The sequence below is a fragment of the Rhincodon typus genome, chromosome 15, assembly GCF_021869965.1.
Source record: "Rhincodon typus isolate 14 chromosome 15, sRhiTyp1.1, whole genome shotgun sequence".
NCBI lineage: Eukaryota > Metazoa > Chordata > Chondrichthyes > Orectolobiformes > Rhincodontidae > Rhincodon > Rhincodon typus.
The window spans coordinates 29,880,356-29,907,382 of NC_063346.1; the positions used below are offsets into that span (position 1 = coordinate 29,880,356).

Genomic DNA, 27,027 nt, shown 5'->3' on the forward strand with positions numbered 1-27,027 from the left:
TCACAAAAAAAAACACATTTTTGCATATTTTTCTCTTTACAGTGCATGTGGGATTTATTTTGGAATAATTTTTTTTGGGGAAATTTTCTAATAACTTATTATAGTTGATTTGAATATGCTATTAGATCCCAAGCCCATTTTTCTGCAACTCCAAGGTTAAACCTATTCAATCAGCTTTCTGCCCTGGTACAGCACTGATCTTAAAGTCACAAATTAATAGAGCATTATCATGGTGCACAATCCCTTCTCATCCTTCTTGGCCTATTTGCAGCTATTGACACAGTTGGCCAATCAATTCTTTCCAAAACCCATCTTCCATCATCTAGCCAGGTGATCCAACTGACCTTGTCTAGTTTCATTCTCATATATTCAATGGTAATCAGAGAAATCCCTGCAGCGGATTCTCTTTCCATTCTTGCACCATAATGTCCGGTGTCCAAACATCTGTCCTTAAGGCCCATTCTATGTCACATTTACATGTGTGACATTATACTTTGTGATTTCTCAAATAATTTGTCTGACATCCAGCACTTCAGCAGAAATTTGTTAAATAATTGGAAACTGAAAGCATTTTCTTGTTGCCCTGTAACAAACTAAATTTCTTTACCAACTCCATCTTCCTCCCTGGCTATTGTCTAGGACTAAAGCAGACTATATGTAACCTCAGAGTCCTTTGTTACCTTAAGTGGAGCTACTGACCTCATTTTCTAACACTAAGACAGCCTACATGAACATCGGGAACATCGTTGCTAGTTATCAATTGCTATGCTACTGTGATATTCAGACAGAAGAACATTGTAGAGATAACCGGTATATTCCTAAAGGATAGGTAAATAAATGTTAAACAAAATTGAAAACTACACAAAAAAGCAAAGTTTCATAACAGACTCACAAGGCAAGGCACAGAAATAAATCACAAGTAATTTTACCTCAATGTACCCTGTGGCAGGTAATATCTTTTCAGCTGTAAGATACCGCGGCTTGTCTGCATTGTGATGAAGTTTGTGACGACTTGGACATGTTTTATTATCCCTGAAATAGTTACAGAAACACTAAAATAAAAGTACTTACAGGATGAAATCAACTTGTTACATGTATATGCTCAGTTTCAGTGCCACATCAAGTAGCTACCCATGAAAAAAATCCTGGTACACATCACACTGCTGCATCAGCATGATGAATGCAATAGCAAGAAATCCTTTGGTGGGAGTTAAAAAGACATGGTGTGGACATGCGTACTTTGATGCAATTGTGTTAAGACGTGTTTACCAAAGAAACATCCATTTAGGAATAAATTAAGGATAGTACAGTAGTTCCTCTATTTGCTTTGTGGTATCAGTACTTGAAGTTATTTACATCAAAATCCATGTTATATCATAGTTTAATCACTTGTTTTTTTTATATACAAGTTTATACAATCAATATAAAAATCTATATTTAAATAAATTTATAGGTGAATTTATGAGAGCTATATAACTGATCTTGATATTTTTAGCTTTTATTTCCACATCAGGATTTACGTCAAGCCAACAAAATGAAAATTATAACACTTCAATAACTTAATTTCTGTACCAAGTATTTGACAGAAACTCTAGAGCTTTCCAGATTAGTCTGCTTACTGTTAGGTCATCTGAGGTAAACCAATTCATTTGTTGCTTTCACATCATAATAAAAGGATATTCCAGTTCAAATAGACATTTCTTTTTGAAGATTGACAGACTTACCTTGTTATTGTAACTCCATAGATTTTCCTCACTTTCTTCAAGACCACAAAGTAAACATTGCTAGGTGCTTACCTGCAAATTCCATATGCTTTAAGGTATTTACATAAGGCTCTGTCATAGCAAATGTCATCTGGGTTATTCATGTTCAAAATAAATTTAAATAATTCTTTGGGAATTTTAGCTTCTGTTCTCTCCAAGTAGTGCAGAATGGAAACTGTCTGTAGAACATCTTTTTCAGTAAGTAGTACGATTGACTGACCTTGACGAGTTGACCCCTAGCATTAAGGGAACATTTTGTGTCAAATAACTTTTAAAGAGTTGAATTTATGCTTAAGATCCAATGCATTATTCTTTTGTAAATTGAGTGCACTGGTACTGTAAAGAATACATTGTAGTTGTTTTAAGATAAATATTTCAAACCAACATAAAAAAGTAAACTCATAAGCACCTTTAGAACAGCAATGATAATGCTCAGACATGGGAATGAAAGTAAGTACAATAAAAATAATAGTGCAATGTTGCATTCAATTTAACACCACTTACCTCCAGAAAGAAAAGGATGGTATCAGATTGAAAGAAAAGATATAAAATGCTACAAGGTTTAGCAGTAGGCCAAAAGATTAGGGAAATTTTAGAAGCCAGCAAGCGATGACTAATACAAACTGCAAAATTAAATTATGAGACTAAACTAGCAGGAAACATAAGAGGCAGCAAGAGCTTCTACAAGGAAATAATAAGACTAGCTAAAGTAAAGGGGAACTAATAACAACGGGAAATAAGGCAATGAGAGAGAATTCAAGCAAATATTTTTTAAATGCCTACATGATAGAATACACAAAAAGCTTCCCAGTAATAGCAGAAAGGCAGGGCAAAATGCAAATAAAAAAGGTAAAACAGTCACTCTAGTTGACTTTCTAGGAAAACTGATCGCTTCTGTGGACCTGATGGTATGCATCCTAGGGACTCAATGCAAGCGGCTGTTGATATAATGAATCTATTGGTTGTACCTTCCAAAAATTACCTAGATTATGGAAAGGTCCCAGTGGGTTGAAAAACTGCAAGTGCAACAGATGTCTCTTGTCAGTAATGGGGGGAGAAAATAAGCAGGACACCACAGACCAGTCAGCTAATTGCATATCATTGGGAAAATACTGGAATCCATTATACAGTAGCAGGACATTCAGAAAATTAGGAAGTCATGTTAACTTTGCTTGATTGCATCAAAGGAAAATTGTGTTTGACAAACTTAGTCTTTTTGAGCATGTAACAACAAAGTGAATAAAGGGGAACCATCACAGAGACAGGAATATTTGGATTTCCAAAAGGCATTTAATAAGTTGCCACGAAAAAGATTACAACACAAAATAAGAGCCCATAGTGTTGGGTGTAGTCTATTTTGTCATGATCTTGTACCAAGCCAGCAACATTGTGTTAGACAAAAGATGAGATCCAAGGGATTTATCAAAATAATAAATCCACAAGATTTGAACAAACAGCTCTTTTACTGAGAACAGTAATGTATTCTGCAATACATATACAATCAAGAATTATCATGTGGTAAACATAGGCAACATACTGTGATCAAATAAGCCACAGCAAATAGCCAGTGAGTTAAAGACAGATCCCTAGGATTTCTCAGCAACTCCTCTCCTCCCCCCGCCCCACAAACCTCCAACATTTGTTAAACATATGGTGGGTCATCCAATCTCATTCAGCCTCCTAATTCTTCACTTTTGTCATTCCATCTTTAAATCTCACTCTCAAAAGTGGTTCCATAATGGCCTCAGTGATTGCTCCTGTTTTGTCATGCTCATTTTGTATTCTGAAAACTGGATTTTAGCACTTACTCACAGGCACAACTACAGCTTTTTACTTGTAACTAACTTCAAGCACCAACTATTTCTGGGTTGTCCCCGAGTTCTAACTTCGCTGAGTTGCATCAAGTAGACACTGCTTGTGAATTTTCTAATCACCGCTCCCTCAGTTGCAATGAAGTATTAACACTGGAGTTTTTCCTGAACTCCTCACAGCTTCCTCAAACACAGACAGCGACCAAACCACTTGTGCAGCTTTGCAGGACTTCTTCAGAACTCTGATCCCAACTCTCATTCACTCACTAATTCGTAGAACTTCTCCCCAAGTTTGTCAACATCACAGAGTCACCCAACTGTTCTGGACTCCTTCCCTGCAGGTAGCTAAAACTTAGCGCTCCCAGCGTAAGTCAGTACCTATTTCTTTCTCCAATTTGTGTGTCCCTAGAAGTGCTTTGCATTAACTCCCAAACTGTCCTCAGTGACCTATTAAAACCCTGGCACTAAGCCCAAACTCTATTGTAAGACAAAATTCAATGTTGGCACCAAATACTCCTGGAGCTCTCTGTACAGCTAAATGAGACAATGGTGCCATTTTCACAGAATGCTGGTTTTCAGCACCAAGAATGCTTATGAAAAGGAGGATTCATCACAATTTCCACAGACAAAGCACTGACCAACCACAGAAGACAAAGGGTTGGGGAAAAACTGGCCATTTCAAGTTGGCAAATGATAAATTGCAAAACATAAAAGGGATGAATGCTTTTGCTTCAACAGTTTCGAATTTATATTAAAAACTTGGATGATGCTATCAGGTGTATCATATCCAAATTTATAACCAACACAGAGGTAAGTAGAAAAGTGAGCTGTGAGAAGAACACAAATGATTCTGGAAAAGGGATATGGATAGGTTTGCTAAGTAGACAAAAAAATTTGGCTGATGGAGTATAATGTGTGAAAATGAGAGGTTATCTACATTAGTAGGAAGAAAGGAGAAACAAATTAATATATAAATAGAGAGATTGCGAAGTATTATCGTAGAACACGGTCTGTGTATCCTCGGACATAAATCACAAAAAAAAAAAATCAGCACGAAGGCAATTTTGAGAAGGTTCACTAAGTTGATTCCTGGGTTGAAGAGACTGCCTAATGAGGAAAGTTTTGGTCTATGATCATTGGAATTTGGAATTTTAAGTGATTTTACCGAAGCACAAAATTCTGACAGAACTTGACTAGACAGATGCAATGCTTCCCTTCGGAGGGAGCTTAGGACTATGGGACAGAATTTAAAATAAAAGGTCACCCAATTAAGGATAAGAAGGAATTTCTTATTTTAGAGGGTCGTTAACTTTTGGAATTCAATACTCCAGCAAAGATGAGTCATGATCAGAGGAGCAGGGCTTGAGGGCTTGCTCTGCCCCAATTTCTTATGGTTTTAATGCATCAGACAAGTCTGATATCACAAAGCTGTGTAATGAGCAGAAGTGCCTGGTATTGCTTTCATCTGCAAATAGATTTGTGGGCAATTAGCAAGTTGAATAATGGAGCAGGTGCAACTTTTTACTGAATAATTATTTCAAAATTGCAGAACTTCTTTTGGTCATTAAGGCAAGAAATATTTTGAGAAATGGAATGCATAAGCACATTTCACATTTCATTCAGCTCTGTTTCTGCATCAAAACTGTAGGGCAGATACACTGTGTCAAGTTAAGGAGCAAAGCTACTTTTGATAAACCCTCATCCAGCTGATGGATAGCAAGAGATCTGGCATAATGATGATACCAAAGTTGGTAGTTGTGCATGAGTAGTATAGCATACTTATAAAGTCAGTTTCTGTAATATATAGGGGTCTTCAAGTGCTGATCCCTATTTGGAAAGGGATTACCTCTATTGCAACTTTGAAATTCTTCTTAATGTACCTATTACAAAAAAAAAAAAAAAAAAAAAAAAAAAGTTCAACAAGAACAAAAAACACAAAAAGAATTACCTGAGCCTAGGACTTTTTTAAAATGGCTATTAAAGTGATATGTGCCACAAAAGAGGAAAGGACACTAAAGGTGTAATTTGGATAGGAACCTTACATGGAATGTTACGGGGACACAACGTTTAAGATTTGATGACTGCGCACAATAGTTGTAAGCATTTTAATTTTTCTACATTTTAAATTATATTTTTTCTAACATTTCATTGTACCTCCATTGTCAGATTATCAAAATTGTCAACCATGCAACATAGACGAGTTCCAAATATCTCACAAGATGAGGGAAAACCATAATGAATTACACAGGTAGCATCTGTAATCCTCAATGCTTTCACGCAGTTATCAGTTGTAACTGTTAGAAAAATAAATATTCAAAACAAACTGTTATTCACAATTTATCCATTATAAAATGTGTGATGCATTACCATTCAAGAAGTTGCATGAACTTCAACTCTGGACAAGTAATACGCATGAAGACTTCTGAAGATAGAATCCATAGAATCTTTAGTGTGGAAACAGATCATTCGGCCCAACAAGTTTACACTGACCCTCCAAAGGGCATCCTACCCAGACCCACTCCCCCACCCTGTCCCTGCAACTCTGCACTTCCCATGGTGAACCTGCACAGGTCTAGACACTATGGGCAATTTAGCTTGGCCAATCCACCTAATTTACACATCTTTGGACCATGGGAGGAAACTAGAGCACCTGGAGGAAACCCATGCAGACACGGGGAGAATGCGCAAACTCCACACAGACGGTTGCCTGAGGCTGGAATTGTACCCGCGTCCCTGGCGCTAAGTCAAAAGTGCTAACCGCTGAGTCACCATGTTGCCTTATTTAGAAACAATTTCTTGGGAATTACTAATCTCAGGAAATGTTTGATATTCCAGTTGGGTCAGTGGTATCTTATTTGCCTTTAAGTCAGATAGTTTGAGGATTTAAGCCCCAGACATGAACACATTATCTAGGTAAACATTTCCATAGATTAATAATGTGACCTAATAACCAAATATTGCCAATATTACTACATACCATTTTCACTTTCATCATGCTAAGTACCAAATAAAAAAATATATTATTCAGGTTTCATTGTGTTTTTAAAAAGGCAGTGTGTAATGCATTTGAACTTGCTGAAGATACAAAAATTAAAACGTGGGCACAAGAGTGATGAGGATGCCAGGAACCTGCAAGGGGATTTACACAGGTTTGAGAGAACAGACAAAAATATGACAGATGGAGTTTAATGTAGTGAAGTGTGATGCTATGTACTTTGGTAGGTAGAATCAAAAGACAGATTATTATTTAAAAAGGAGAGACTCCTTAAAATAAAAAGTGCAATACAAAGGGATCAGATTGCCCTAGTACATTAAATTCTATAAGTTAACATGCACGTGTAGCAAGCAATTAATAAAACAAATGGATTATTGGCCTTTACTGCTATGGGTGTGGAGTTTAAAAATTGGGAAGTCCTGTTACAGCTGTGCAGGGAAGTGGGAGGTCACACACAGAGTACTGTGCAGAGTGTTTTGGTCCCAGTATTTAAGGCAAGATATACTGGCATTGGAGGCAGTTCAAAAGAGATTCACTGGGCTGATTCCTGGGATGAAGAGATTAACTCATCAAGTGCAGCTAGTCAGGTTAGGCCTTTATTCACAGCTTAGAAGAATGAGGGGAGATCTTATTGGAACATACAAGATTCTGAGAAAGTTTGGCAGGGTAGACGCCGAGAAGGTACTTCCACCAGAGGGGAAATGTTGAAGTTGGGCATATAGTTAAAGAATAAGTAAAGGAATTTCTTCTCCCAGAGGATAGTAGAGGTCTAGAATTCTCTATCCAAGAGTCTTGTGGAGGCTAAATCACTGCAAGAATTTAAAAAGTAGATTGTCTTTTGAGGGGCATGAGGAGCTGGCATGAAAGAGGAGTGGAGATCGGAGGTAGAGCAACCATGATCTTACGGAATGATGGGGCAAGTCTGAAGAACGAATGGCCAACTTTTATTCCTATTTCTTACGTCTTTATGTTCTTGAGAATCTCTACCAAACTATGCATTTGTCTCAACAATCAAGATGCAGGTTATTTCATAGATACAAATGACACTGCCTAGTTAGACATAATTACAAAGATTATCAGAATATAGAAATGACATATCCGATGCATCAGGATCTCGGGCTGGACTACCAAATTCTCCAGGTAGGACTGAGATGCCATCAGATTGGGTGGAACACAGTGTAATCTCCAACCTTTATCTCTAATCTCAGGACCTTTACCTTAACAAAGTCAAAGTCAAAGATTCTTTCAGAAACACATGGGATGTTTTGCACATTTAAATGGCAACCACTGATTTGGGGCATGTGTACTCTGGTATGTTGAAACGGACAAGCAGATGATAATTTTTCCTACAACAATTTTGCAAAACATAAAACATTTCCGCAACTGCAATTCATAAGAATGCATACATTTTCAGTACATTTCAAAAATTCAGCATTTAAAATTCTCACCTAATATCACATGTGTGCCAGGGTTGAATTTCTTACTCCACTCATCCATTGTATTGCTGACCTGCAAGCTCATTCCTTCATGGACCTTCATGCAGAAATGTGAATTACTGCCTAAAGCCTAGAAGAGAGTTGCAACCAAAAGGTACTCAAGCACCGCTATACTATTAAGAAACCAACAGTTTTAAAATTAACCAACAGCACAGAAGTTTACTTATAGTTACAAGTCTCAGCCAAACCACGCCTTTAAAGTTTTACATGTTTTCAGCTAGAGTATAGATGAGTTTTTAGCCACATGCTGTACTCATTTAGAGACATTTTTGCTATATTCTGAAAATCGACACTCATTATATATTTTTTAAAAATGCACCAAAAAACTGCAAATCAAAACTGGAAGAAAAATGAAACAGAGAAAAGAAAAAAAAAGGTAAAAGGAAACAAAGACAAAGAAGAAATAAAGCTCACAGAACAATAACAGATCATTTTGACAGGAGCTTCATCCCAATGTACTTTATCTAATATCCCTTCTTTGTGTTATTAGATTCCACTTAACTAATATGTTAACTATAAAATCTGTTTATGTATTTTATGATTTTGAGTAGATTTCATTAAAAAATGCCTTCCATGTTATCAGAATGTCCAAAAGCATTTCAGTTAAAGAACTGCACTGTATAGGTAGTTAATATCATGTAGGAAAATCTAGAAACTAACTTGCTCTCATAAAACTCCACAATAGAAATAACGATCAATGATCACTTAATCTGCTTGCATTGACTAAACCATGAGTGTTGGTGAAATGTCCAATCTTTTAGATATACCAAAATCTTAATTTAAAATGCACAAAAGATTTGGGGCCCTAAGTGATTCAAAAGCCAACTCAAGAAAACAACTGCACCCTAGGTCATCTTACTTTTCCATTTGCCCATTGATTCCAAAACAGAGTACACATGCGCAGTTGTAGTGTACTTGTGTGTAATGTTCTTTCCTGTTAAAGACCCTCACATCAGTAAGTCTTGGAGCCCCCTTTTTCACAGAGTCACTTAAGCCACTCGCTACATGTGTGTTTGCAGTCATTTTATCCCTCTATTATGCACTTTTGATTTCCAGCACAACGGAGGGCAACTCTTCGGTCAGTGGTTTTCAGCCTCCATTTCTGCATACCAGTGAGTCCTGAACATCCTGACGGCCCTTCTTACTTCCCAACAGACAGACTCTTAATGTTGCTGCCTTACCATCTGTCATTTGCAGTTCTCTCCAGCCTGCAGCCACCCGATCCTGAAGAACAGTCTGCCTAGTCTTCTTCACGCAGGGTGGCCAGGGGCTGCTGCTGGTTTTTCCCCCCTCTGGATTCTCCCACAGAAACAACAGACTGACTGTAGCTCAGCCCCATTAGCAACAGGACAGCCTCAGTCAAGAAGTGCCTAGACCCATAACTGGTGGCTCTACATCACCCAACCACATGGACCCTATACCCTGGACTGGTCGCTACAAAGCTCAAGGATAATTATGACCTATTCCTTGACTGCAGAGACATGACGCCTTAATCAAGAACACCTGACTGGTTGTTTGATTGTGGCCAATCCCCTGTGACTGGTATTGGAGGTTGATGATCATAGTATCATGATTATAGAATCCCTACAGTGTGGAAACAGGCCCTTTGGCCCATCAAGTCCACACCGACTCTCAGGCATCCCACCTAGACCCATCCCCCTATAACTCACCTAACCTACACATCCCTGAACACTATGGGCAATTTAGCATGGCCAATCCACCTATCCTGCACATCTTTGGACTGTGGGAGGAAACCAGAGCACCCGGAGGAAACCCACGCAGACACGGGGAGAATGTGCAAACTCCACACAGGCAGTTGCCTGAGGGTGGAATCGAACCCAGGTTGCTGGTGGTGAGGCAGCAGTGCTAACCACTGAGCCACCGTGCCACCCTCACGGTTGTGCACCACTTACTGTGCTAGGACCCCCTGACTGATGGGTACCGCCATGGAATACTCCCTTAAGACTTTGAGATATATCTGCCTCCTTGCTGCATGTGCAGTGTGTTTGCTGTGGATGCTACTGGCACATAGTACGGGTGTGAGGTAAATGTAGCAAACTGCTATACAACAAGATATCTGCTCCTTTAACAGAGGCAAGCTGCCTGATTGTTTGACTGCAGTGAGGCATGGATGATGTGAACTTGCAGACAGGGTCTCAGTGAGACAGTGTGCAAGACAGCAGCTATGAAATGTAGGCTGGCCCAATTCCTGAGGTGGGTACCTATGTACAGTGACCCCTCATTGCATAAGAGCAGGATTCCGTCATATTAACAAAGATAGTGAATATTCATCATAACTCAAACTTTCGAAGAGATAAAAGCGAATTTAACTATAATACCTACCTTAAACACATGATCGACTTCTTCAGCACAATTAGCAAAGATAATAGTCTTCTGCAAAATTTCAGAGGTGAAGTCCAACATCGTAATCAAAAATGATGTTTTCTCACAGTCTAGGCAAACCTTCACAATCTAATGATGACGAAATTCCATTTATTGCAAAAATAATTCTGAAAAATTCTGCTGTTGGATATACAGCAGAACACATAATATAACAAACAGATAAGGTCAGCTCTGAAATAGTTCCAGCTATATTGCCCATGTCAGACCACAAGGAAACACTGGATTCATAATTCATCAACTCAATATCTTTCTCTCATCTTGCAATATCTTTCTTCGACTTCCAGCGGAAAGGGGAATAGATCGTTGATTTGACCAGGGTTACTATGATTAGCAAGCCTTCCTGATCAAAAGAGGAGTCATTACATTGCTCAACATAACAATCCTTTGTAAAATAATATGGGTATTACCTGAGAATACTTGAAATCTCAAATTAAATTTCTTTCAAATGTGAGCTATTACAAAATTATTTCAAAACAGAATATCAAACCGAAAAAAGGCTGTCAGAAGCTAACATCACATGCTTTAAACACAAAACTAGCATAATTCTCAAAGAAATACAATTAAATTCAATTAAATCTTACCCATCATAAATCAAGCATGGGGAAGAAAGATTAGCCCATTTTCCCCATGCTCAATCCAGGCTTGGAAGTGAATCAGTGAGATTATTGAGTAAACTTCCATTTGACTAAAGCCTAAAGCAAGGTTAAAAAAAGTTTTTTAAAAATAAAAGCAGATTCAAGTCATTTTAGGCAGAAGTCATCTGAATGTTTACAATAATACAGGAAAACCATTACAAGATACAGAAACGAATGGGCAAAAGAAGCTCTTGAATCTAATGGACAAGTTGCTTCAAGTCGTTATTACAGTGGGTTAAGGAATCCTTTCAATTTCAAAAAACACACTATGAATCAAGCTTCTGTAATCCTGATCATTAAGAATTTTTAATGAATTAGTTAGTTAAGCAAGAAGTCATTTAGTTACACTCTCAACACTCAAGAAGCGCAACATCATCCAGGACAAAATCAGCTTGATTGGCTCTCATCCACTCCAGAACACATCATTTACAAGATATGCCGGAGTAACTGAAGACTTTTTCAACAGCACCTTCTAAACCCATAGCCTCCAACACCCAGAAGAATGAGAACAACAGTCAACATCTGCATTTTGTATTCCAAGTCACTCCTGATCCTGAATAGACTATTGGTATTTTTTCACTGCTTCTGGGTCAAAATTCTAAAACACAGTGCAGTCAGGGTTTCCGCGTCGTAACAATAACAAATTGTAGTGGTGCGATGTGCAGGTTCCCCGTTAACTTCTCAAGGCCAATGATCTTTCTTGACACACCCTCATCCCTTGGGCCCATGTCTAAACAAAAATAACAATCTGAAGGGAAGAATGCAGATTAGATCAAGCTTTCTGAAGAAGGGTCTAGGCCCGAAACGTCAGCCTTCCTGCTCCTATGATGCTGCTTGGCCTACTGTGTTCATCCAGTTCTACGCCTTGTTGTCTCAGATCAAGCTTGTATGTGGCTTAACATATTTTGAGGGGGTAATGTATGATGAAAGGTACATATCATGTGAAAAATTCCAAAAGGTCAAACTATTTTCTCTAGTGATACTTTGATAGGCAAATCACAATGTTGCAATCCACAATAACAACTCAATTGACAGAAGTCAGGTGAACCAAGCATAACAAACCATCATGCCATACCTCATGAATACGAACCTGATGGACATTCCCATATAGGGCAGCTTCCTCCATGACAGTTATAACGACATAAGGATCACTTTGATTTTCTTTCAGTAAACTGTCCATTTTTTTTGACCAATGCTGTCCAACAGCAATGAGCTGTTGTGGGGTTGAGCCTCTTTCTGGAACATTGGTGGCTTCCCTGAAGCATTGCAAGATAGTATTCATCTACATTTAAAATAGATAAAGGTTATATTTTCATTACATAGATATAGAAAATAATTTTCTAGCTATGTTTCTATATTCACTATATTTTCTACATCCAATGGCCATTTAGAAATCCGAAACAAAATAAATAAACAAGGTGCAAAACAAATAACTGAATGACATTGCACAACTACAAGAGAGAAACTATTAAAACACAAGCATTTCAAAACATAAAAGCCATGGTACCTTGCTGGTATAGTGGACAATAGAAAAGTGGGACATGTAGGTAACTTGAGAGATACAAATTACTTATATTTCATAGAAAACCATTGCTCTATAACTACAGATACAATAACTGAAAAATACTTGGTAATGCTAATATGCATGTTGTTTGTGGTTTATAGAGAAACAAGTCATGGATTGCACTTTTAGGACAAAAACGGGGATGGGGTCACTGAATACTTTTAAGGTAGAGGTAATGAGATTTTTGTAGGGCACGGGAATCCATTATTATCAGGGGTATATAGGAATGTAGATTTCAAAACACAAACAGTTCATCAATGTTCTTATTGAACGGTCAGGGGCCGAAATACTTCTGCTCTTAATTTGTATTTTTACATATTTTACACATAAACCTTAAAGACACAGAGATGTCCACAAAAAACGCCTAACTGAAGTGAGAACTTCTAAATGAATCTAAAATTTAAACAGGTAGCTGGTCAAGTAGGTTGTCACAAAAGTCATCAACTAGCATCAACACACTGTCGAGAGGAACAGGAGAAGATCTTTCAACCCTTCTAGCCAATTCTACTATTCAAATAACCTTCTAGGGTTTGTCTTAACAAAGCAGATCTGGAATGATGTACAGTGGTTTTTGTTGAGATTTATCCCAAGCCACTTTTTAATGCAGGATTTTCATGGCTGTTCCAGAGATACGCACTGATGAAAACCAGCTCCCACTGGATAATAAAGTTGATGAAAAACATTCTTTTGGTGTAGTCAAAACATTTGCTAGATTCCAATGTAAGCAGCAAGTGATGCAAATTGGCACATTCTAAAGTTAAGAATTATGTGTTGAGCAATGGACTAAACCTTGAGGTAACTGTCATGAGGACTCATCCACCACTGTATACCAAAAGGCTGGAAACAGTGTAAAAATTTCAGACCGCATGGCTTACATGTACATCTAGGGTGTGATATTACTCTTGCATAAGCAACAATGTATCAAACCAGCATCCAAATGGAGAATAGCAAGAAGCACACTTAGTGAAGCTCCAGCATTTTGAGTGTAAAAGTGTGGTTATTTGGAAACCACATTGCTCACAGCTCATGTTGGGATGATGATGTCATCGTAAAGGCATTTTTAGTAGTTTCAAAAAAATGTAAACTGAAATGCAATACATTTATAAATGGCACTAGAAAAGAGAAACGGCTCAGCTGCATCCTTTCGTAAATAGGAGTAGAAAGATTACATTTATTTAATTCAGCACACACCTCTAACCAAAGTCAAATCACTGGATTCAGTGATATGAATTTCAAAGCCTGAGGCAGGAACCAGGTGAATCTCATGATGATTTCCAAACAAGACTGAAAAATGCAGCCAGAAAATGTATTGTCAAGGAAACATTTGATTGGAAAGAACAAGTTCACTGTATAACAGGCTGTAAATCCTGCCAGAGCACACAAAACTGCAGTAGACAAAGTCAATGCCAACAATTATGATCCAGAGAAGATAGCCAACTTTATGTTATGATCCTGGATGAGATCACCAAATTAGGTTATGGACTAGTTAGGGTACACTAACCATTTATTTCCAAAGTATACAAAAAGGTGAGAATAACATGTAGTAACCATGGGTAATATTCCGTGATTGAAGAAGTCACAGAGCACATCAAATAATAAAAGTGATCAAGGTAGATCCCATGGATTCCTCAATAACTCTCTCCAGACGTCAATGACATGGTGTGTCATGAAATCTCATTGAAAACTTCGCAAAGCAATACAATTCTTCGCATTAGCTGAACTGGCCTTTAAAATTGCTTTTCAAGAGCTACTCAATCATAAAGTACCTCAAATGACAGCTCTGGTTGATCACCTTCCTTTCCAGGATTTACATTTTCCTGGGCTCCAGAAATTGCATTCCAGTACCCGTGCTGAGGCACAACTTCAACTTTTTACCAATAGCTAGTTAGATCTTTCCTTGTATTTTTTCCCCCAGAGTTCCCATTTTGCTCAGCTGCAGCACGCAGGCACTGTTCATGGTTTTTCAACCATTATTCTCAGCTATACTGAACCTAAGTGCCTTCCTGCTTGTGAGCCATCCCCAACCTCCTAAGCCCTGACTGTAACACCTAGCTGCCTAATAACTCCTAAAATGTGGCGTGAATTCTGACAGCATTGAGACATCCAACTGCTCATGGAACTTAACTGTCACCTATACAAAGCTTGTGCAGTTCACCTGCCTGCCCTGAAGAACAACTAAATCAGCACTTGTGGCATTGATTCTACCCGTTTTCTTTGCAAGCTTACTGACCTTCTATTCTCACCTGTCTCCACTGAACTCCTGTGTAATGATAACTCAGCTGTCCTCAGTGACCAACTGAAAACCATGCTACACACCCCACCCTAATGTAGGGCAGAATTCAACAGTGTCACCTAACAACTTTAGGAATTGCTTGTTTTGAATGTTGCCAGTCAGTCAGAGGTGCTGGCTTGCGCAGTACAAAAGAGAGAGAGAACCGAAAGAACTGCAGATGCTGCGTATCAGGAATAAAAACAACATTGCTGGAAAAGCTCAGCAGGTCTGGCAGCATCTGTGAAGAAAAGCATCAGAGTTAACGTTTTGGGTCCTTTGACCCGTCAGTTTCATCACAACTGTAGATTCTCAGTGACTGAGGCAGACAATCCTGCTATTCTGGGGTTGAGAACTTGCAAAGAATTGCAGCTCATCCCAAGTAAACCATGAGGTGAATGAGATACATTGAATAGCAAAGATAGTGAACCCATCGAAAAGCGTTCTCTAAATGTGAAGCAAGGAATGGCTGGTACAAATGTATCCAGACGGGTGTTTGTGAGAGACAGTTGGATGCTTTTAAGTATCACTACTCAAAATCCAAATCTGGAAGAGATCACACAAACAGAGGTTAAAAAGTTTTCAGCAAACTTAATACCAAAAGTGGCTACTGGACATGAGGTTTGAAGAGGAATCTTTGCTGTTGACAACATTCAACACTCCTTTTGGCCAATATAAATTCCTTTTGGTCTGAAAAGTGAGCCAGAATGTGTTCCAGCAGAAAGTAGACAAGACAGAGATACTTTGGAGCAGTCAGCATAACTGATGATATCTACATCTATGATGCAGATGGAAAAGATCATGACTACCATCCATGTGAAGCTTATGGCCAGAAAATACCACAATACAATCGTACGAATTAACAGCAGGATAGATCTTCGGCACTTCAAATCTTCTCTGCCATTCCATAAGGTCATGGGTGATCAGCTTGTGGCCTCAACTCAACTTCATGATTCTGCCTCCATTGATCTCTGGGGAACAAATTCCACACAGACTCACGACCCTCAGGAGAAAAGAAAAATGTTCTGCTCATCTCTGTCTTTAAATGGAGACTGCTTACGTTTAAAACTGTCCCCACAGATCTAGTTTTTTTTTCATAAAAATGTTAGAAAAATCATCATAAAAGAAATGTACGCATTTAGTTTCAATGAGCCTCCATGCTTCAACAGTAATCAAATGGTCAGAAATATCCACAATGAAACTTGTGCCAGTTAAGAGGATAAACACAGGAAGAATATAGGAAGAATTCTACAATTGCTTTCCTTCATTTCGAAAAGGTGTTTAATGTTCCATTAACACCACCACACAGAAGAGAGGACATAACTCGAAGTGCAATTATGTTGGAGATTGAGAGTCAAAGATATCAAGCAACATTCCTGTTGCTCCATGGTTTCCCACATTAGTCTTTTACTTGGTTTAGTTTTTAATATGCATCTTTCAACTCAATATCCTTAGAAATTGAACCCCACACTGCTCAATTCAAGTCCTTTGTGGGTGTACAAGGAAATTCTGAAATCTAAACCTACATAAATGTAAACAATAATCAAATTTCACATGAAAATATTTTGACTACTAATTTTTCAGTACAACTATACTCACTTCATCCATTGCTTCATCAAAAAGTACATCAACTCTATCCAATACCAAATGGCTGAGTCTAATGAAAAATAGACAGTGTATTTGAAGGACACGTGCCAAACTGTGTGGAGTAGTAACAACTACATCACCTGCAAGTAAAGTTAATGACTCATTATTGCTTAAAAATCAAATACTATTCCATGAATTATTGCTGTTATGAGGAAAGAGCGTTCAAACAAATTAATACTTTGTAAGCACAAAAATTCAATTCAGCAAGAAAACACTGAACTGGTCAAAATTTATTAAATAGATTGCTGATTTTACCGTTTGCAAATCAGCAATCTAACCAATGCAATTCAAATGTTTTACACATCCAAATGTTTTACACAAGTACTTGGAAAACATCCATCACAAAATTAAAGCAATATTCTACATTCCAAATTTTTTTACCATTAGAAATGTGCATATTAAAAAATTGCCAAAAAATCTATGAGCAATTAAGTTGTACTTTAATACCCATCCAAATACTTGGTTTTAAAAAAAAAAACACCTCTTGCATATTCAGGATCCAAGAATCATTTTCATTTTTCTATTGTTTTAGCACCATGCCTGTAAACTTCAAACTGAGGTTATACAATTCTTCAACTGTTTTCTTAGCAAGGTTTTCATCTGTTAGGTTCCATCTAAATACATGTCAAGTATATAAATTCTGCTGCTAGATGTAGCTACTCCTACCAGGAGATCTGCTGTCATGGTATGTCATGTTTGTTTGACTTGTAAATCGCTGTAGCTCATCAGCAACTACTCAGTCATATAGTCACAGAGTCACACAACACGGAAACAGACCCTTCGGTCCAACTTGTCTGCACCAACCAGACATCCCAATCTGACCTAGTCCCACTTACCAGCATTTGGCCCATATCCCTCTAAACCCTTCCTATTCATATACCAATCCAGGTGCCTTTTAAATATTGTTATTGTACCAGCCTCCACCACTTCCTCTGGAAGCTCACTCCATACATGCACCACCCATTGTGAGAAAAAAATTGCCCCTCAGGACCTTTTTAAATCTTTCCCCTCTCACCTTAAACCTATGCCCTCTAGTTTTGTACACCCCCACCCTAGGAAAAAGAACTTGGCTATTCGTCCTATCCATATCGCTCATGAGTTTTTAAACCTCTAAGGTCACCCCTCAGCCTCCAATGCTCCAAGGAAAAAAGCTCCAGCTTATTCAGCCTCTTACTATAACTCAAATCCTCCTGCCCCGGCAACATCATTGTAAATTTTTTCTGCACCCATTCACTTTTAACAACATCCTTCCTATACAAGGGCGATCAGAGCCATACACAGTATTCTAAAAGTGGCCTCACCAATGTCCTGTACAGCTGCAACACGATGGCACAACTCTTACACTCAATGTTCTGACCAATGAAGGCAAGAGTGCCAAATGCCTTCTTCAGCAACACTGCCCAGGGCCCTACTATGAACTGTATAAGTCCTGCCCTTATCTGCCTTACCAAAATGCAACACCTCACATTTAGCTAAATTAAACTCCATTTGCCATTCCTCTGCCCATTGGCCCATCTGATCAAGGTACCACTGTACTTAGATAATCTTCTTCACTGTCCAGTACACCAACCATTTTGGTGTCATCTGCAAACTTAGTAACCATTCCTCCTATACGCATATCCAAATCATTCATATAAATGACGAAAAGCAGTGGACCCAGCACCGACTTTTGCGGCACACCACTGGCCACCAGGCCGAAAAGCAACCCTCCACCACCACCCTCTATTTCCTACCTTCAAGCTAATTTTGTATCCAATTGGCTAGTTCTCCTTGGATCCTGTCTGAGCTAACCTTGCTAACCAGTCTACCACGTGGAACCTTGTTGAACACTTTACTGAAGTCCATGTAGAAAATGTCTACCGCTCTGCCTCAATCTTCTTCATCACCTCTTCAAAACACTCAATTAAGTTAATGAGGCACAATTTCCCACGCAAAAGGCAATATTAAAGATCTAAAAGCAACTAAACCTAATCAGTCCTTGCCTTTCCAAATGCATTTAAATCTTGTCCCTCAGAGTCCCCTGACAACTTATCCACCACTGACATCAGGCTCACCAGTCTATGGTTCCCTGGCTTCTCCTTACAGCCTTTCTTAAATAATGGCACCACGTTAGCCCATCTCATCTCATAGTCTGCCGGCATCTCATCTGTGGCTGTCAATGATGCAAATAGCTTAGCAAGGGGTCCAGCAATTTTTTCCCTAGGTTCCCACAAAGTTTTGGGAAACACCTGATCAAGGTCTAGGGATTTATCTATCTTTATGCATTTCAAGGCCTCCAGTACCTCCCCTTTTGTGGTATGAACTCTTTTCAAGACATCACTATTTATTTCCCCAAGTTCCTTAGCTTCCATGTGCTTCTGCACAGTAATTACTGACACAAAATACTCATTTAGTATCGCACCCATCTACTGTGGTTCGACGCGTCGATGGCCATGTTGCTCTTTAAGGAGCCCTATTCTCTCCCAGTTACTCTCTTTCCCTTATTTTTCTTAAAGAATCTCTTTGGATTCTCCTTAACTCTATTCGCCAAAGCTCTCTCACATCCCCTTTTTGCAGTCCTGATTTCCCTCGAGTGTTGTCCTACTGCCCATATACTCCTCCAGGGATTCACTCAATCCCAGCTGTCTATACCTCGCATATGTCTCCTTCTTTTCTTGACCAAAGCCTCAATTTCTCTCGTCATCCAGCATTCCCTACACCTACCAGCCTTGCCCTTCACTCTAACAGGAACATACTGTCTCTGAACTCTCATTATCTCATTTTTAAAGGCCTCCCATTTCCCAACTGTCTCTTTACCTGCGAATAGCCTTCCCCAATTTCCTGTTTAATAGTGACAAAATTGGCCTGACTTCAATTTGGATCTTTTAACTTTTTGATCAGTTCTATCCTTTTCCATAATTCTATTAGTTTTAAAATAGTTATGATCACTTGCCCTAAGTGTTCCCCCACTGACACCTCAGTCACTTGCCTCAACAACATCCTTCATTCAACTATACCTAGGTGACCACTGTTTCTGTTGTTCTCCACTTTGCCTGCTAAAAGAGATTTCCAACTATTTAGCTTTGACCAAAAATATAATGATGTTCATCAAAATAACTGCAGATATGGATCAGGACTTTTAACTTCACAAAAAAAAGAGCAAACCACAGAATATTGGATAATTCACAGAAGTAAAAATATTCAAATATATGTGGGTAATTTTAATCTCTAAACATCAGTGGGCTTAGGATAGGTTGAAAGTAAAGATTCTAAAATTTTGAAACAGGTGTTCAACTGGCTTTGAATGTACACGTCAGTTTTAAAACAGAGGCAAGGCAAAGGATGGATGAGCAGCATGCTACTTTAGTGGAGAGAGATTGCAGAACTCTGTGGAACAGAAAATTCGTGTGTCCTGGTATATCAATTGCAAAAGGCCAATATTCAGGTATTGAGTGTGATTGGCAAAAGAAATGGATTATTACTTATTAAAAAGGGAATGGAACATTGAAGTAAGGACATTTTTCTACAGCTTAAAGATGTAGATGAGACCACAGCTGGAAAACTACATACAGCTTTGGTCTTCTTACTGAAGAAGAGATGTAACTGTATTAGAAACAGCATGGACCAGGTTCACGCGACTGATTCCTGGGAACAAGGAAAGGTTGGATGGGAGTTAGCTAGGTATTGACAGAAGAATGAGAGGTGATTATTGTAACACACAATATCCTGAGGGGATTTAACAGAGTGGATGCTGAAAGGTGCCCCTTATGGGAGAGACTAGACTAGGGCGCAGAATTTAAAAATAAGGAGCATCTGATTAAAGACAGATACTAGAACATTTTATTCTCAGCAGGTTTTTAGTATGTGCGATTTCTCTTCTCTAGAGAGCAGTGGAGGCAAAGTCATTGAATATTTTTAAGCCTGCATTAGATTGACTCTTGTCTGTCAAAGATCTGAGTATGCAAGGTAGACAAGCAACAAGAGTTTATTTTACAATCAGATCAGCTACAATCTTATCAAATAGTAGACTAGACTGAAGGGACTAATGGCATATGTTTAACTAATCCACTCCCATGAGTGAGATTGGTCACTAAAACCTTTAGGAAGGCTGCCTCATTGAAATGTAATTGTATTTCTATTTTTAACCACAGTCATGCTGAAGAGATGCCATTAAAAAGGTCAACTTTGATGAAATTATTCACTCAATGACAGAAGTTGGTGCACATTAGATTTTTCATAGTATTCTCTGTCAACAAAAAACAAAGACCAGTATTTCCTCAGAGGCCAATCTACTTGCAACTATAAAGGGTACACTTACATCCTTTGGTAAATTTTGTTTTCTTGGTTTCTTCTGGATCTTGTCCAACCAAAACCAAGGATAGAGAAAGAGGTCGGGAAGTTCTTGTTAAGTCCATTAACATCTGACATACAAAGTGGGCCTTCTGTCGTCCCGGGCAAACAATTATTGCTAAAGGCTGATATTTAAGAGAGAAGTAAAGACTGTTTTATTAACCTTATTTGCATAAAATTAGATTGTTCAAAAAACACAAAATGCAAATTTAATGCTTTACTCCAGTGTCAAAACTCATCTGTCTTAAATCGTTCTTAATCTTTGCAGTGATGAAAACCCCAAAATTAACACTGATATATTAATGTTAAAAACACGGATTACATATGTGTTCATAAACCTGTGGAACACTGAAGAGCTTGCCTAAATAACTGGTAAATATTTCCTCCTCCTTCTTTCCTACACATTTTGATCTCTTATTTGCCAGCCTGCATTGCTCATCCTGTCCTTCTGAATGTCTGGTGCAGTCACAATGCATGTTATAAAATGAAATGCCGGTAAGAAAACCACAAAGCTTATGACAGTTTTTTAGTATAATTCTGGAGAAAGCTTTTGATTTAGACCATAACCAAAATCTGTCAGATCAATTAGGTAATATCAATAGAAAAACACACTGAAGTAATTTAGCAGTGTTTTGATCTCTGCAATAGCTAATACAAGTAAGAAAATTAAACCTTGCTCAAAAGTGTACTTTTAAAATCCTTGCCGATTTAATGTCAGCTGGGATTGAGGAACTCTATGATCAGAAACTAAGCTGGGGGTCAAATATGATACCAAAGTTTTGAACAAAGTTGTTCTGCTAAATGCAGTGGTTAAAGGGTTGAGATAGTGATAAGTATATTCCTTTCAATGGCAGGAGTGAAAGTCGGCAGCTTCGAAGAAACTGCTGCTCATGCAATGGGTACTCATATACTAGCAACTCACAAAACCATGGGCTCCCAAAGTGACACTAACCTGCAAGACAGGATTGCAGCTGGACAGCTAACTCACCAGTGAACCAGATGAATTTTTCAATAATTAAGTGATGAGAGAGATATTGAGAGAGCTGTTTCCAATTCCAGATTTATCAATGAAATTAAACTTTAATTCCACCAGTAACAGTGGGATTTGAACCTATCTCCACAAAGCATTATGGCCTGGGCTTCAGGATTACTAAGTCTAATGCGCAATGATTTAGTGATGGCTGATCTGATTTTAACCTCAATTTTACATTCCTGTATACCCCTGATAATCTTTCATCTACTTGGTAATCAAGAATTTATTTATTTCTGCCTTAAAAACATTTAAAGATAGTGCATCCAGTACCTTTGCAGGGAGGGAATTCCAAAGACACTCAACTCTCTGAGAGAAACCATTCTTTTCTCTATGTCTTAAATGGGCAACCCCTTATTTTTAAACTATGGCCCCTCGTTCAAAATTCGCTAGCTTAAATCCCCTCAGGATTTTATAATGTTTTCAGAAGAAACAGTTGATTACTACCAGTAAAATGTTCTTGAAATTTATGTGGAAGGGGATATTTCAGTCTTCGTGCTCAGGGTGAAATTCTTTTGTTCTACACCTAGAAGACAATTACATTTCATTTAACCAACAGCACTAATTCAAACAACGGTCCAGGGATTCATACGGATCGTAACAGTCATATTCAAACCCAGAACAAAGCGAGAATTCACTTGCAACATGTTCCTTGGATACCAGTGACAGGTGCTTAAACTGAAAATCAAAGCAGCAGTGTCATGTGACTTCGCAATCTATTTCTGCGGCCTCACCTATGGGACTGCAGAAAAATATGCGTTAAATTTTAAGTGTTCCATCAGAGATACCTGGTCAGAAACTGTTTTCCGGGGAGAAACTGACCAGTTTGGGTACGCTTGAATGAAATATTTGGTCCTAACTTTATTATTGATACGAACTGTAGGCCACCAGGTTAGGGAGTTAAACCAGGAGGTAATACTCTGTCCACAAACTTAATGGTATTAGACTCTGTACATGAGAAGGATGGATGTTTAATTAACCAATTATAATGTACAGCAGAGAACTATTGAGTGGGATCAAATTGAAGGCTAAATGATGGATATTAATTCTGTAACATAGAATAAAACAAGGAAGATTAACTTAACATGAGGTCTAGTAAATAACCTTAGGTGTGTAATCAGATCTCCATCAGAACATCTAAAGCCTGAATCTAATAGTTAGCTTCAAATTGATTAGCTTCATTTGTTAAATTAGATTTGATAAGATAACTTAGATATTGACAGTAGTCAAATCATAATTGGTGAGACACTGAAGTGTGGTCAGATAGGTAATTCCATTATATATTGAAAAAAAGAATCTGAGATTTCTCAGAAGGGTCACATGAACCAAAATGTTAACTCCATTTCTCTTTACAGATGCTGCCAGACCTGTTGAACTTTTCCAGTAATTTCTGCTTTTGTTTCCGATTTACAGCATCTACAGTTCTTTTGGTTTTTATTGGAAATACTCATATCGGGCAGCATTAGTAAAATGATTAAAACTAGTTATAACATGTTCATTGTATTTGTCACCATGGCCACAACTTCATAACATGCAGTTTCTCTCCAGATGCTGACTGACCCACTATGTTATTTTCCAGATTTTGTGTTTTTACTGTTGATGAAAATGGAAAACGTGAATGAAGGAAGCATCCAAAACCTGTAAATTCAATTATATTCCATGGGAGGCAGTTAATGGAAAATTCATCAAACCAGGTCTAGACCCTGATCTGGAAAATATACTGTCCACAAATCACTGATGGCAAAGAATAAAACAGATAAAGTGTTGACCACTTCAAAAAGTGAAGGTTATCTTCTGCTGCCTCAGAGCTGCTCTTGGTATGCAGAATACAAAGGTAGTGTTGAGGCCTTTCAGTTATTGGAAAATTCCTACCATCATAATTTGAAAACTTGACTATCAACTGATTATTGATATCAATAGAGTTTTTTTTAAAAGCAAAATAAATGAGGCTTCTTTTGTGTTTTAAATAAACCTCTTGGCAACGAGGAACAATGACATGATATTTTTGGATTTTTCAGACGCCTTTGATAAAATGTCAATGATAGGCTTTGATACAAGATTTAGGTTCACAGCTTGGAGGTAATAGATTAGCACGTATTGAAGACTAGATAATGGACAGAAATCAAAGTAATTTTCAGGTTAGCTGGTTCCAATTGGAGTAATGGGGAGGCAATGGCCTAGTGGTATTATCGCTGGACCGTTAATCCAGATACCCAGGTTCCAATCCCGCCACGGCAGATGGTGGAATGTGAATTCAATAAATATCTGGAATTAAGAATCCATTGTCGATTGTCAGAGAAAAAAAACCCATCTGGCTCACTAACGTCCTTTAGGGAAGGAAACTGCCATCCTTACCTGGTCTGGCCTACATGTAACTCCAGACCCACAGCAATGTAGTTGGCTCTGAACTGCCCTCTTGGCAATTAAGGATTAGCAATAAATGCTGCCTTGCCAGTGACATCCTCAGCCCGTGAATGATTAAAGAAAAAAATTGGAGTGGGCTCAGCTATTTATAATTTATATTACTGTCTAAAAAGGAGGTGACTAAGTAAAGTCCATATAAAGTACTGATGAAACAAAGCTAAATGGCAAAGTTATCTGTGAGAAGGACACAAGAAGGCTGAAGAGAAATATGGATAACTCTGGTGATTTGGCAAGAAAATGCTGATGGAACAGAATGTGAGAAAAATGAGAAAATATCCACCTTGGTTGGATTAGGAAAACAGATCTTTATTTTTAGGAGGTGAGATTATTAAATATTGAGATTCAAAAGAATTGGATAAAGTTAACATGCAGGTATAGCAATAAGATATGTTAGTATTTATTGCATAGGAATTACAACAGTTAGGAAATATGGCTACAATTATACAGGGCAATGGCGAGAGCATACCTGGTGTATAGCTGTGGTTTCCTTAACCAAAAAAGGATATATCTCTCTTGGAAGTGGTGCAACAAAGGTTTACTAGATTTATTCCTGGGACAAAATGAGTAAAATGTGCCTGTAATCTCTGGAGTCATCTCACAGAAACGTGCAAATTCTTTTGAAACTGGAACAGGATTGACAGGCTGGATAGTCTGAAACTGTCATAGCTTCAGGTTAAAGGGGTCAGACATTTAGGACTACTCACTGGGTTGGGAAACCTTGAAATTCTATTCTCCAGACAGCTGTGGATGCTCAGTCATTGAGCATACTTAAAAATGAAGTCAACAGCTTTTTGATTTCTCAGGGATCAGAAGGATATGGGGGCAAAGCAGGGAAGTGAGCTAAGGTAGGAGATCAGCCTTAATTTTATTCAATCGGTGGAACAGGTACACAGGGCCATACAGCCAACCCGAAACACTGTTTCTATGTGATACTTCATTTATAAAAGGGAAGTCAAGACTGCACTGAATCAACATAAACTGTGTTGGCAGAAAAGTTAGAAAGATGACAGATGTTCATCTTGCATAAGGTAGGTTACATGCAGCCACTAAAGCCAAATGTATACAAATGTTTTAAAAATCCAGAAATGGATTAACACAAAACAGAAAATTTTCAGCTACGAGAAAAGGAGTATTAGAGAATGCAGCAAAAGTGAGATTGCTTATTAATCCCTGCTAAACATCGCCTAGTTTAACTTCTGGAAAAAAATCAGTATTTGATTTCAAGTTTTAACACAGGGGTATTATTGATTTATCAATATACTTAAAATTTAATCAGTGTTTCTGGACATGATGCCAAATGGATTGGAAGCACTAACAGTAAAGAGATGACTAAACACAATTCACCAAGGTCCTTACCAAATTTCGCCTGGGCTGATAGCTATACACGGATGGTAATTGTAAAAATGTCAACAATGGAGGGAGGTAGAGAAGAGGATCATCTCCTTTCTGCGATATTGCAATCAAGTCACAACCACGGCCTATAGCAGGCCAACAGTAAGCTTGCACAACATTTGGACTAACAATTTTTTTCTTCCACAGTTCCTAAGAGAAAACAGACCAGATAAATGTGTAAAAAAGCTATATGCCATGATTTGACATTTTAGCCTAAATAACATCAGTAATACTGCAAATAACCTGTGAATTCACCCTGCAGCTACATAATCTCACTCACCACAGCCAAGCCATTTTCTAACAAGTACATGGTAGAAAGCAGTAGGGTGGCACACATTTATTTTAGTTAACTGATGTGGACAGCACAAAGGGAAGAAGGGCAGTTCAGATCAAGCGCAAGAAATACATTGTTCAGTAACTTTTGTTTAAAACGTAAAAGATATCTCTGTTTTTTGACACACATTGGGAATGGGATGCCACTTAGCTGAATGAGTCGGTTGTATATGCAATACCGGTGGTGCCTGGGAGAACTCAACTGGTCACTGCCACAAGATCAATGTGCGTTTTAAAAAAATATATGAGTGGCCAGGACTACATGGTATACATGGCTGTTTCTGCCTTTATCGATAACAAAAGTCATGAACTAGCTTTACTAAAGCATCTAGCCTATTATTCCATTCCATTAACTAACATTATCCAGATTCCAAGCATCTGAAATTCCCCTTTTGAATTTTCAGTGCCAAATGTATGAGAATGTCAAACGCTTGGGATCTGGATAACAAAGACTTTACTGTATAAAATATAAAAAGTTAGTTTCTTTAAAAATCATACAAGATATGAAGTTCTCTCATTTAGTTTTAACAACAATTGAATGTTTTTGATCATTAAATTCCTTCTGCTCAAGGCAAATATTTTTGAAAATCATCAAACTGCAAGAAATTCAATATGTCCATAATGGAGTGCATAAATACATTTCTGTTGAGTCATTGTATAACCAAGGCAATGAAGGAAAACAATTATACAGTCCTATTTAAAAAAAGAAACATCTCAAGTCACTTCAAGGGAGTGCAAAGAAATAAAGACAGAAACTTTGTTGGTGATATAACAAACCAGGTTAAAAAGGCACACATTTTCAGAAGGTAGTGACAGTGACAGAGATGGGGAGCAGATGTGGAGGAGGTCATAAAAAATACGTTTACAATTCTTCCAAAAAAAAAGCAGTGCAAACTAGGAATACACAGAAGACCAGAGTCAGAGAATCAGAAAAAG

At 38.1% G+C, this 27,027-nt stretch overlaps 1 protein-coding gene across 7 annotated transcripts in view; it reads right to left on the reverse strand.

Moving 5' to 3' along the window:
- The window catches only part of tdrd12 (tudor domain containing 12), a 124,002-nt gene that overhangs the window by 58,221 nt on the left and 38,754 nt on the right, over window positions 1-27,027 (reverse strand). For 6 of the 7 annotated variants that reach the window (XM_048605530.1, XM_048605531.1, XM_048605533.1 and 3 more), the window contains 9 exons: window positions 25,723-25,908; window positions 20,881-21,037; window positions 16,536-16,663; window positions 12,194-12,385; window positions 10,409-10,537; window positions 8,018-8,135; window positions 5,729-5,868; window positions 1,797-1,999; window positions 930-1,032 (listed from right to left, as the gene is read on the reverse strand). In XM_048605530.1, coding sequence (XP_048461487.1) covers window positions 930-1,032; window positions 1,797-1,999; window positions 5,729-5,868; window positions 8,018-8,135; window positions 10,409-10,537; window positions 12,194-12,385; window positions 16,536-16,663; window positions 20,881-21,037; window positions 25,723-25,908 — 1,356 coding nt within the window. The remainder of the gene's footprint in view (window positions 1-929; window positions 1,033-1,796; window positions 2,000-5,728; window positions 5,869-8,017; window positions 8,136-10,408; window positions 10,538-12,193; window positions 12,386-16,535; window positions 16,664-20,880; window positions 21,038-25,722; window positions 25,909-27,027) is intronic. The other variant, XM_048605534.1, reaches the window with a different exon arrangement.